Below are 11,570 nucleotides of genomic sequence, written 5' to 3'. Positions count from 1 at the left end.
GCCGCAGGGGCTGGGATAAAGGTAAAGCTGAGGCTGCAAGAAAACACTGCACAAACAGTCTCGGTGAGTCAAACCACATCATGGGGCTGAACTGAAGAACTGGGTGCTATGGGGTTTCTGACCTGGACCCTAGAACTGAATATGGGATCTATATTCTAAGAAGGAATACTGACAGTAGGCTGGCAGGTAGCTCCATGATGCCTAAAGGCCTCTCCTTCTCCTTTACCCTGAACAGTCCCTATAAACTCATGCAGAAGCAAGGAGCACCCAGTGTGGGAGAAGCTGGCACTCCTGGAAATGGACACTAGGGAGGGGGCTGTGGGAGGAGGAGTGTAGTGAACAGTGCTCTTGGATGCAGGCAGAACACAGGGCTGTAGTAGTGCCAAGGTTCAGCTAGTGGGAGGGGCCTGGAAAATTGATATAAAACCCAAAGTCAGAATTACAACCTGAGTATAGAACACACTCACACACATTCACACACACCCTGACCATGTCTACTATAAGGCCCTACAGGCAAAGGAGAAGGAGGGAAGAGAGAGGAAGATACTCACCCCTATCAGCCTGTCGGACATTTTTCATCCTGATGATCCTCACTGTTAGCAGGTGGCATGGAGATAGCCCCTCCTGTGGATTGAGAGGCAGTGGACTCACTATTCAGGCAATGGTGGCAGGTGGCCATGAGGGAGAGAGCAGCTTAAGCTGGCCACAGGCTTCCATTGTCTGGATTCAAGAAGGCTTCTCTAAAGTCAATTAACTTATCCGGGCCCTGGAGGACTCTCTGGTTCCCAGGGGACCTCAGGCACTGAAGTGAGGGGCTTTGTCCTCATCTTACTCCTAGGCAGCATACCCTGAAAGAGGAACAGCTTCAGGCCTGTTCTGTTTGTGTTTTCCTGTTTGAATCTCAGGATTTGAAGCCTTTTCTCTGAGAGTTTTACCCAGGCTTAGATGACTGTCTTTTTCCAGTCCACTCTGGCTCAGGCCCACGGTAGGGCTCCTCTAACCCATCAGGTTGTGACTATATTTATAGAGGCCTCCAAACTAGAACCTTTACACTCCATACTGTCTACTCCGTGTTACTAAAATCACTTTATATCTTTTTAAGAGGATGCAGTTTTTCTCTATTTAAAATAATCTTGGGGCTTGGGGAAAACCATAAAGGTATGAAGAAAAAAGAGTTCCCATAATCCTATCACTCGGATGGTCACTATTATCATTTTTTTCAATATTATAATTATTTTTATTTTCAATTTAGACCGTCCACAGATAGTTCATCTGCCTCGGCTATTATCAAAGATAATATTTGTAATAGCTAGCATCTATTGAACACTTACTGTTTGTCAGATATTTTTCTTGGTTTCTAATCTTCACAAGACCTTTATAATAGAGGTGATGCTATCTTTTTTTTAAATTGAGATATAAGTGACATATAACATTATACTAGTTCTAGGTGTCTAACATGATTTGACATATATATATTTATCTATATATTATGATACAATCACTACAATATCTTTAGTTAACATCCATCACCACACACAGTTATGATTTCTTTACTTGTTATGAGAACTGTTATCATTTTGATGTCTGTCCTTCCAATCTCTTCCAGGGCTTAATTCTAACCAGCAACAATAGAATAATGACTGAAAAGGCTGTTACTTAGTCCCTGAGATAGATCTGTTAAGTCAATTTTTCTTCTTCCTCTCTCCCCAATAACTGCCTCAAAAGCCAAACTGACAGTCTTATGTAGTCTAAGGATTTCTTTTATGAAATTAACTTTGAAATATTGAATATCTTCATGGCCAATAACTTACTCTAACAAGATTCTTTTTTGAGCTTTGTAACTTGGACCAAAGGCCACATACTCCTCTTCTGGTTCTGGAAATATGGCTGTGATCTTTGGCCAGACTCCCTCTGGGCCCAGTAGGCTCCTCACTTCTCAGCCCCTACCTAAGCAGAGTGGTGTCCTGGGCTGATCTTGTGAGGAAGGAGGAGTCGGCTTTCACCCAGGAGAGCAGTTCTGGTGAAGCCTGTTCCCACTGGCCCACTTTCTCAGAGGCCAACTAGAGGGCTCCAAGTTGGGAGCCGCCCAAGGCCTCAGCTAGGCAGGGGCCAGCCCTCAGGGACATTTTGTAGTGTTAAAGTGTTCCGAACCCAGGGCCATGTTCCTCTTGGCCATCATGGCCCTCCTCCTGCCTCCAGGAGGGGTTGCCCTTGACCCTGCCAGCTCTCTTGTGTCTTTACTGGAAGGGAATGAGCCTTCACAGCTTCCCATAGGACCTCACTTGAGGTCTCCCTGCCTTCTAGAAAATGCTCTCTGCTGTCATCTAACCCTAATATCTTCCAATAAGGTGGACCATTTCTTTCTACTCTAACTCAGTAACAATAACCACACCAGCTACTGTGTGCTGAGTGTTTGCCATATGCTAAGTGTTGTATATAACCTCCACATTATATCTTGCTCAAACCTTACAACACCCCACAAAGCAGTTATTATTAGCCTCACTTTACAGATAGAGAATCTGAGCCTAAGTCCTTTGACTTCAGGCACTCCACTAGAATCAGAGGAACTCAAATTTGAATCTAATTCTAATTCTTAAGCACATGTTCATAACCACACCAACACTGTCACCTCACTCGAAAGTGGCCCTCGACAAACATGAAGATGGGTGCTACTTGATCCCATCTCTTCTTCATTGGTCTTTTGCCTCTTAGAATCTATTTTCCCGACAGATTCTTCTTTTTACCCTGAATTTCCCCAAAGTCCCCAAATAACCCCCAAACTCTGGTCATCTTTCCAGTTACAGTATTTTACGGACACTTTCCATGATCTCTCCCTTTTTTAAACAGCCAAGGCACATCAGAGGGATCCTTGTGGTCTACCTTGAGCCTCAGATCACGTCTTCTAGCCTGGGCATTTGCAGGAGAGACCTAATTTCAAATCCCTCTACAAAGTCCAGTTACACCTCCCAGCAGGGAAGAAGAGACTAGTGGGTTTGAGAGAGAGCCCAGAGGGCCAAGCTGAGAGAAAGACAGCGAGAACATGTGACTCAGGTCTTGGGCCCAGATGGTTCCAGGAACCAGATCTGTAAAATATAACCTTCTTGGCTTAAAATGAATGTATGTATTTTGCTCCTCATATAATATGCTCAATCGAAGTGGTGCTAGAGATAAGCAAACATTCATGGCCCCAGAGGTAATTGGTACACAGAAAGATGCAAAAGAATAAAGTACAATGTCTGTGACTCTGCAGATGAGAACTGGGAACCAGAAACCAGTAAAATTAGGGAACCCAAGTTTACGAGGTAGCTTATGGTATGCTAAACTTGGACAAATCCAACCTTAGCGCAAGATGCCCTGGTTGGGTATTAAGGTGAAAGTTGAAATATCTAAAAACAGACATGATCAGACACCATGCCAGCTGGGCCGCAGCCCTGGGGCAGGAACAGGCATCAACCCTGCAGTTTGTGGGCTCATTAAAGGGTCCTGGGGTGAGGACCAGCGAGCACTCAGAGTGCTGGAGCTCCAGGCGGGGACTCTTTGGCAAACAGTACAGGAGTGCATTTAAACAGTTTAACGACAGGTGCAGCTGTGTAAGGAAGACAACTGGAAAGCAGTTTTCTGGGACACATTTCAACCACTTAGAGGCTGGCTTTCACTCTGAATTAACCAAATCAGCTAAAAGCTTGCTCCAGGTCACGCATAGACTAGTTCATAGCAGAGGCAGGAGTAAAACCTTCAGCTCTCAATTCATGACTCTCCCTAAATTCCAAGAATTTAGCTATCACTATAAATTAGTCAGAAGAATATTTAGTTACAGATAGTCACTCAGGATCAGGCTCCCAGGTGAGGGTGGGGGTAGGGAGGAGGATCTGACAACGATGTTTTAGAAGTGGTGGGTCTGAGGCTCATCTCTGGGTTAAACGTACCCTAACCAAACCAGCCCACAAGGTCTGGGGTGCTGGAGCAGGGAAAACAGTTCCCAGGGAGCCTGTGGGAACTCCCCTCCCCAGGGCTTCTCAGGGCAGGACAGGCTGGTGATGCTACCTCCTCCTTCCCAGAGAGCTGGGTGGATCCAACAGTTCCTTGCAACACCTGCATCAGAGATCGCACCAGCCTGGTGATAGCTTCCAAGATGTACGGGCCCTTCCTAAAAGGAGACCTTTGGGGTGGGGACTTTATGGGACCCCAGAACATTTCCCAGCTACTGTGAACAACATCTCAGAACAGGGGTCACCTGTGAGGAGCCACTATGGCTGTTTTCCTTTTCATCACCCAGTCTAGGTGAGGGGTCAGGGCAAAAAGTCCCAGCTCAGAGTCATGGACCCTCCGGGACCTGAGAGGTACAGGCACAGTTCTCAGTTGCTTCACTCCCCACTTCGAGGTAGGTTCTGTCCCTTCTGTGGAGGTCTCTCCAGCCCAGGCTCCTGGAGGCTCAGTAAGACTGAAAAGGGAGGAGGAACAAGTGTTGACCACCTCCTCCATGAAGACTTCTCAGATCCAATCTTTCCCTTCCCAGCTAACATCCATTTTTCATCTTCTGTGCTTTTTAGTCAATTATTAGCTCTGTAAACCACAGATGTTTACAGTGTGAAGGATTTACAATGATCCTCCTAGGATACCCCTGTTACCACAGGAGACTCACACCTCTGGGCTTCTGAGGAGTATTTAGCTGTTAAATAAAGTGTCCCCGAAGGCTGTGGGGGAAATGTGGGCACACCTCTGAAGGCCATGTCTATCCTGGCCAGGGCAGCAGGGCACCAACACCATGCAGCACGGAGCTCCCCTCCTGGGCTCCTTAGAGACTGAGCAGCATCTCCGTCTCCCAAGGGACAAGACACTTTCAGGGCAACACTCATCTCATTCGGTGATTTAGCGTGGGCTGAGGTGGGGGGAGGGAATGAGGAATAAGTTGCTGCTGGCAGTCCTTGCCACAGCATGCCTACAGCAAGTTAGAAGGCTGAGATCAGGTAGAAAAGCTGAAGCAGAGCAGGTCCAGAGCCCTGGCAACCTGACCATGAACCTGGGGTCTTCCTGCCAGGCTGAGAGGAGTTGGAGAAACCCAGAAGTCCTGACCACAGACCCAAGTGGAAGACTTCTTGGCTGATGGTGACAGGCTGGCAATGTCACTGATCCTCACCAGACACCCCACCACACACTCACACAGTATAGCAGTTTAGGATGTCCATAGGGTAAAAGGCTGCTCGCTGTTAGGACAAGCCAAATGTGGACCCACCCCTAGCAGAGATGAGCGATGTCTACCTTGTTGCTGGCCTGGCCCCACGATGGCCCTGAGCCACTCCATGGCATCTTGTCAAGCCCATGGGGAACCACAACTGAGCCATCCACCCTGGAGCCCCATCCCCAACTGGGCCAGAACACATCCCCACATGCTAAGTTGGGGCTGCCCCAGTGGAGGTGCTCCGTGTTTTGGAGTCCACAATGCCCCTAGCCTCCCTGAACCTGTCTCCTGCCCTCAGCTCCTGGCCCCATTCATCCAGTACTGCTCCCTCACCTCCAAGGCACAGGTAGCTGAGGGTCTGTCATCTTCCGCTTGGCATGGGTCTGGCAGGTAGTGAGGGATCCAGGCGGGTATCTGCTTCTGGAACATCACGGCAGTTCTCCAGCTGGGTGGTGAGACTGGGAATTTATACTGTGACTCAGAGCTCCACCCTCTGGATGCCTCTTGTCACTGGCTGGGATTGCCCAGGGAGGGGTAAAGGTGGGTAAGCAGATAGGAAACCCAGGCCTAGGCTTCTTAATATCGAGGAACCCTCGGGTCTTCAGATCTTGGAAATGCAGGGACCAGCAGGGGCTTTGGCCCTTGGGTCAATGATCTGTTGCCCCTAGAAGCTCAGAATGTCTAAGCTATCTATGGGAACAGGGGGTGGCAAGAAAAGAGTGCTGGACCCTCACAACTTTAGAATAAGCCCACACCCTTCATTTTATCAAGGTCCTGGCTCAGAGATGTCCCTCTGGGGGGTGGTGCCCACCCTTTTAACTCCACATGGTCCCATGGCTCAGAGCCCTAGGAGATGCGGGCAGGAATCTCATGGGAGGCAGAGACCATGGCCAGAACTCCCAAGATTAGAAGGTGAAGAAAGAAAATAATGCCCAAATCTTTGGTAAGGAGAGTTGGTCAAGGGCAAGTGCCCCTAGCCCTCCCTCCTGGGAGGCCAGGTGGAGGGAGGGTGTGGCCAGCCAATGCCTGGTCTCAGGATAGCTTAGAAGATGCTCTCGTCCCACCCAGCTAGCTGATCCCTATCTCCGACTTGGTAGCTGGCTCACTAGGGGGCCAGGCGAGTGGCTTTGCTTGCTCCCAGCTGGGTATAGTAGGAGTTTCCTGCCTGAGCTATTGCCTGGGGCCTTATAACCGGCTTTTCTGGCCCACAGATTAAAGTGCTTTTATGAAACTTAGGGTGAGATCTGAACACAGAGCCGACTGGGCCCAAGCACAGGGATGAAACCTTGCCCTTGGTATTGTGGGACCTCTTCCTGTGCTAGGTAGAGGATGTCCTCCATTCTGTTCTCCTCTGCTTGCCAGGCCCTCCAGTGGGGGGGATGGAGCCTTAGCTTGGATCCCACCAGCTCACGTATTTCCCTGCCCCTGCCATTTACTTCACTGCCAAGAACACAAATTCGGCACCCACACTCCTCAATTTAGCTTATACATCTAGTGAATACATACAGTATACATACTACAAGGGAAAATCCCATGCTTGAAGTTGCTGACAGTCCATGTGGGAGCCAAATGCTTCCAATCCCTCAGAGGCTGAGGCACGAGTCTCCTGTGGTAACCGGGTATCCTAGGGTCAATATAAATCCCTCACATTTGTAAACGTCTGTGGTTTACAGAGCTAATAACTGACTAGAGAGCACAGAAGATGAAAAATGGATGTTCGCTAGGAAGGTAAAGAGTGGCTGAAAAGACTTCATGGAGGAGATGGCATCTGCATTGGGACTTGGAAGATGGATAAGATTTCAGTAGCTAATGAGAAATGAAAAAGGCAGGATAGGAGGAAGGAACAGCATGAGCAAGACTAGGGGGGTCAGAAAGCAGGATATGCGCATGTATGCAAGGAATCTGATGTCAGCATAGTGAGTTGTATGGAAGAGAATGTGGTGGGGGTGGAGAGTAGGACACAGTGGGTGGTGGAAGCTGGGCAGAGAGAAGGGGGGCTTTGTGAAGGAACAAAGGAAAGATACATTAAGGCCCAATAGTTGTGACCCTCAAAGGCCATGCTCTAAATTCAGACTTATTCTCTAGGCAATGGGGAACCATTGATGGTTTTTGAGCAGGAGAGTAACATGACCAGAGTTGAAATTTAAAAAGGCAATGCCAATTGAGATGTTGTGGTCAACCTAACCCATGGCACTGCAGTAGCCTGAAAGTGACAGGGTGGGGGTGTGGTGAGGTCCAGGAGACCTCCCTGAGGACCCTACCTGTCTCTTCATTCCCTCCACTCCTCTACCCTTCCCCATGAAATAGGCCTAGGGCAAGCCCCAAACTCTAGGGCATTATTCAAAGCCTAGGACTTGATCCTCTTTTCCCTGAAGGAGCCCAGCCACAAAATACCCCTACCCCACCCCATTCCATCCATCTTAGGCAGTGCATAGAAAATCTAGCTCTCTGATCCTTGTGTTTGCTCATTGTGCATAAACTCCTCAAGAGCAGAGCCTTGCTGTAGTTGAATGAAATCAAGCTGAATAGGAGGCTAATGGGAGGTGAGTGAAAGGAAGGTGGGTTCTTCTCCACACCCTCACCATAGCTTCTGACCCAGGTGGGAGCTGGTACAAATTGAATGAACAATCTACCTAAGCAAGCACTTACTGAGTACCTACTGTGTGCCCAGCTGGGTGCTAAAGGCTCAGAGCAGATTTTAGAAGGAAGTACGGAGAATTTATGAACTAGTGAGAAGGAAGAGGGGCTGAATTAAGTAGTAAATTGTCCAGTGTGGACTCTAGGTGGGACAGAGAACTCCTGTGTGGGGATGGTGGGAAGTGAACTGAGAAGGTAGGGAGTGCCGGACAGAGAGGCAGCAGCCACACAACAGAGTGAAGGTGTCTCCGAATAAACATACAATTTAAGCTAAAACACTGGTCTTGGTACACACCTGATGCTCTAAGTCAAGCCCCCTTTCTTTTTAGTTCCTTCATGTGGAAATTCTGAAGCTATCTCTGCACAAAGTTTTCAGTCACTACCCTCTCATCCCTGAGGAGCAAGGAGTCTGAAGCTTCTACGTCTAGCTGTGCCTGGGGGCTTGTTAACTGGCTCCCAAAGATGGGGTTACCAGGACCTGCCTCTTGCACACAGCCTCTTGGCCTCAGGTAACCCAGCATTGAAAAGTACATTCCTCTCAGCTGACATCGCTCCCTTGTGAATCCAGCAAAGTCAAATTGTTCACCTTTCCTCTTTCAACATGCCTCAGGTTCCTGTTCCTTCCTTCCCACCCTCTCTGTCAGCAGCATCTCTCCCTCAGCCTTCTCTGCCTCTCCCAGATTCATCCCACACACATCTAGCTGACCAGTAAATTTTGTAACCATCCCCTTCAACCTGTCATTCTCCTGCTCAAAGGCATCTAATGCTTTTCCATTCTTGCCAACACATTCTAGATTTCAAAACCTTCCATAATCCAAGGAGAGCCTAGGCTATAGTTTTATGTATATATAGAATTTTAGTCTGTGTTAAAGAAAATATTTCAGATCAGTGGGGGAAAGGATGGACTATTTATTACCGAAAAAACTAGCTTACCATTAGAATAAAATAAAGTTAGATCCCAATTTCATAACTATAAAAAATAAATTCCACATATTAAATATCTATTAAAATAACAGTATAAAAGATTTAAAATAAGATATTACCGAATATTTAGATCACATTGGGATGAGGAGGATCTTCCTAAGCAAAGTATAAAACCTAGAAGCCCATAGGGAAAAATATTGCTAGGTTTGAACATATAGCGTAAAACTGCAATAAAGTAAGAGAAACCATAAGCACAGTTCCGCCTCCAAAATATATCCTAAATTTCCTCCTGTTAATAAATATTCATGGTTAACAAAATCACCCTTAAAGAATAATAATAAAGAGGAGAGTCTTGCCCTACCAGATGCTAAGATCAACTTCAAAGCTTCAATAACACCAACAGTAGGTTGTTGGTGCAAGAACAGGACCAATGGAACAACATAGAAGGGTCGAGACAGAACCTGATATTTAAGGGACTTTAATATATGATAAAATTGGTATCATAGATCAATAGGAAAAGAAAAAACTGTTTAATAGATAACGGCACGAGTTATTCTCTATACAGAGTAAAATAAAATGGTATCCGCACTTAACTCCATTTAAAAAGATGGGTTATAAATGGATCAACATGTGAAATGGAAAGCTATAAATTGGTAGAAGACAATGTAGGAGAATCTATTTGTCATCTGGGGGCAAGAAGGATTTCTTAGACAACATTTTGAAATCATGAACCATAAGGAAAAAAAATTCTAAATTTGATTACATAAGAATTAAGGATTTTTGTCAACTAAGAACACACAGATAAAGTTAATAATTTGATAGTTGACAAAATGACAGAAGATATTCACAATGCATTTGCAGATCACCAAAGGAGTAATATCTGATATATACAAAGAATTCTTACATACGCCACAGGAAAAGATGGTCATGCCAACATACGAATAGACAAAGATTTAAATCTGCAATTTATAGGAAGAGAAACCCAAAAAGCTAACAGGTTTTTGAAGAAATGCTCCAAATCATTGATAATCAGGGAAATTAAAATGACAATGAGATTTCACTACAGCTATTAAATTGGAAAACACGGAGAAAGTTATATAATGGTTGCCTTTCTTCAGGGAGAGAATGGGAAAAGATATGTGGATATAGAAAATTACCAAATCAAGAAGGCAAGTACAGGTCCTCACTGGGATCAAGGAAGATAAGGGGCCATGTCCTCAGCCCTTGCGTTCAGGTGAAATTTTTTTCCATACAGCTTTTCCCCAGCTTCACTGCCACTGCTGTAGTCCAGGCCATTATCTTCACTCATCTCAACTACTGTATTAGCCTTACTGGTTAATGGAAACTCTGCTTCAACTTTTGCCTTCTTGTAAGCCATTCTCTACAGAACATAAGTGATCTCCTAGAAACATAAACTAGGTATGTGACTGGCCCGATTAAAAATCTCCCACAGTTTCTGGTTGCCTTTATTTTTTTGCCATGGCTCTGAAAGGTCCTATGTGGTCTGGCTCCTCACATCTATCATACTCCTTCCCACACACGCAAGATTCAGCTACAGTAGCCTTCTCTGCCTTGAACGTGCCAAATTCTTTCCCACCTCAGGGATTTTGCACTTGCTGTTCCCTTGCCTAAAGTCCTTGACCTCCCACTATGCATAGCTGGATCTTTGTCATCCAACATGGCTCTGCTCAAATGTCATTTTCTCCAGCAGCCCTTACCTGACCACCTTTTGTGTGTGCCTTTTGCCCACCTATGTGCTTCCATATTGCTGCTATTAATTTAACTTAATTTAATGTATAATAGCTTGAATTATCTTGCTCATTTATTCTTTTGTCTCTTTCCACCAGACCACAATACTTTTCAAGGCAGGGACATTGCTTGTTTTGTTCATCAACTGGAAATACCTAATGCCCATCAGAAAAGAAATGGTTAGATTAGTTATGGCACATTCACACACTGGAATATATCACAGATGTCAAAAGAATGAAATGGCTAGCATCTATTGAAAGCTTACAAAGTGATAGGGACTATTCTACATGATTTATATCACCTGTGAAGTAGATACTATTATTCTCATTTTAAAGAAGAATTGAGACATGGAGAGGTTAAGTAACTTGCTCAGAGTCACCAGGGTAAGTGAGAGGATTGGGATGAAAGTCAGTCTGACCCCAGAATTTCTGACTTTAACCACCATACACAGCCTCTCAGGATTTGTTAACTGCGCCGAAAAATTGGGATTCTCCATTAGTTTAAAAAAACTAATTAATTTATTTAAATTAGTTTCAAGTATATAGTATATTGGCTAGACATCTATATAGTTCATAAAACAATCCCCTACTCATTCCCTCCCTCCCCTGGACCTCCACCTAGTCATCATATTAATGCTAACTGCATTCCCTATGCCATGCTCTCCATCCCTGTGACCATCTATCAACTACTAATTTGTCCTTCTTTAACCCTTCACCCCATTCTTCCCACCTCCCAACCCTCTCTCCCCTCTGTCTGTCACCAAATTCTCCACTATATTTGTGAATCTGTTTTTGATTAGTTTTTTAAAAGCTTCTTTATACTCCTATGTTTCTTGATAAAGTTAAATTTCCTAAAACTAACATTCAATGCATAAATAGTTTTACAACATAAAATATCGCTCTCAAGTGATGGGAGATACAAATCAACCATTGAAGTTAATGTGTTAAGAAGTTTCAGAACTCTGGCCAACAAACTAGACATGACTCTACTTCACGATGACAAGATAGAAAAAAAAATACAAAGATGACAAGAAAGGACCTGCATCCCAATGTAAGTAATATTTATATTCTTAGTGTTATCG

At 45.2% G+C, this 11,570-nt stretch overlaps 1 protein-coding gene across 2 annotated transcripts in view; it reads right to left on the bottom strand.

Moving 5' to 3' along the window:
* Nucleotides 1–6,213, bottom strand: part of PLA2G4E (phospholipase A2 group IVE) — a 34,175-nt gene extending 27,962 nt beyond the window's left edge. Inside the window, exons 1-2 of one of the 2 annotated variants that reach the window (XM_025038948.1) lie at nucleotides 5,513–6,213; nucleotides 552–624 (exon numbers count right to left, since the gene is read on the bottom strand). In XM_025038948.1, coding sequence (XP_024894716.1) covers nucleotides 552–624; nucleotides 5,513–5,608 — 169 coding nt within the window. In that variant the 5' untranslated portion in view covers nucleotides 5,609–6,213. The remainder of the gene's footprint in view (nucleotides 1–551; nucleotides 625–5,512) is intronic. The other variant, XM_015595847.2, reaches the window with a different exon arrangement.
* Nucleotides 6,214–11,570: the final 5,357 nt, after the last annotated feature.

Source organism: Pteropus alecto, unplaced genomic scaffold, assembly GCF_000325575.1.
Source record: "Pteropus alecto unplaced genomic scaffold, ASM32557v1 scaffold86, whole genome shotgun sequence".
NCBI classification, from domain to species: domain Eukaryota; kingdom Metazoa; phylum Chordata; class Mammalia; order Chiroptera; family Pteropodidae; genus Pteropus; species Pteropus alecto.
The sequence above is the reverse complement of the archived record's forward strand: the minus strand, read 5'-3'. Positions and strand labels throughout refer to the sequence as shown.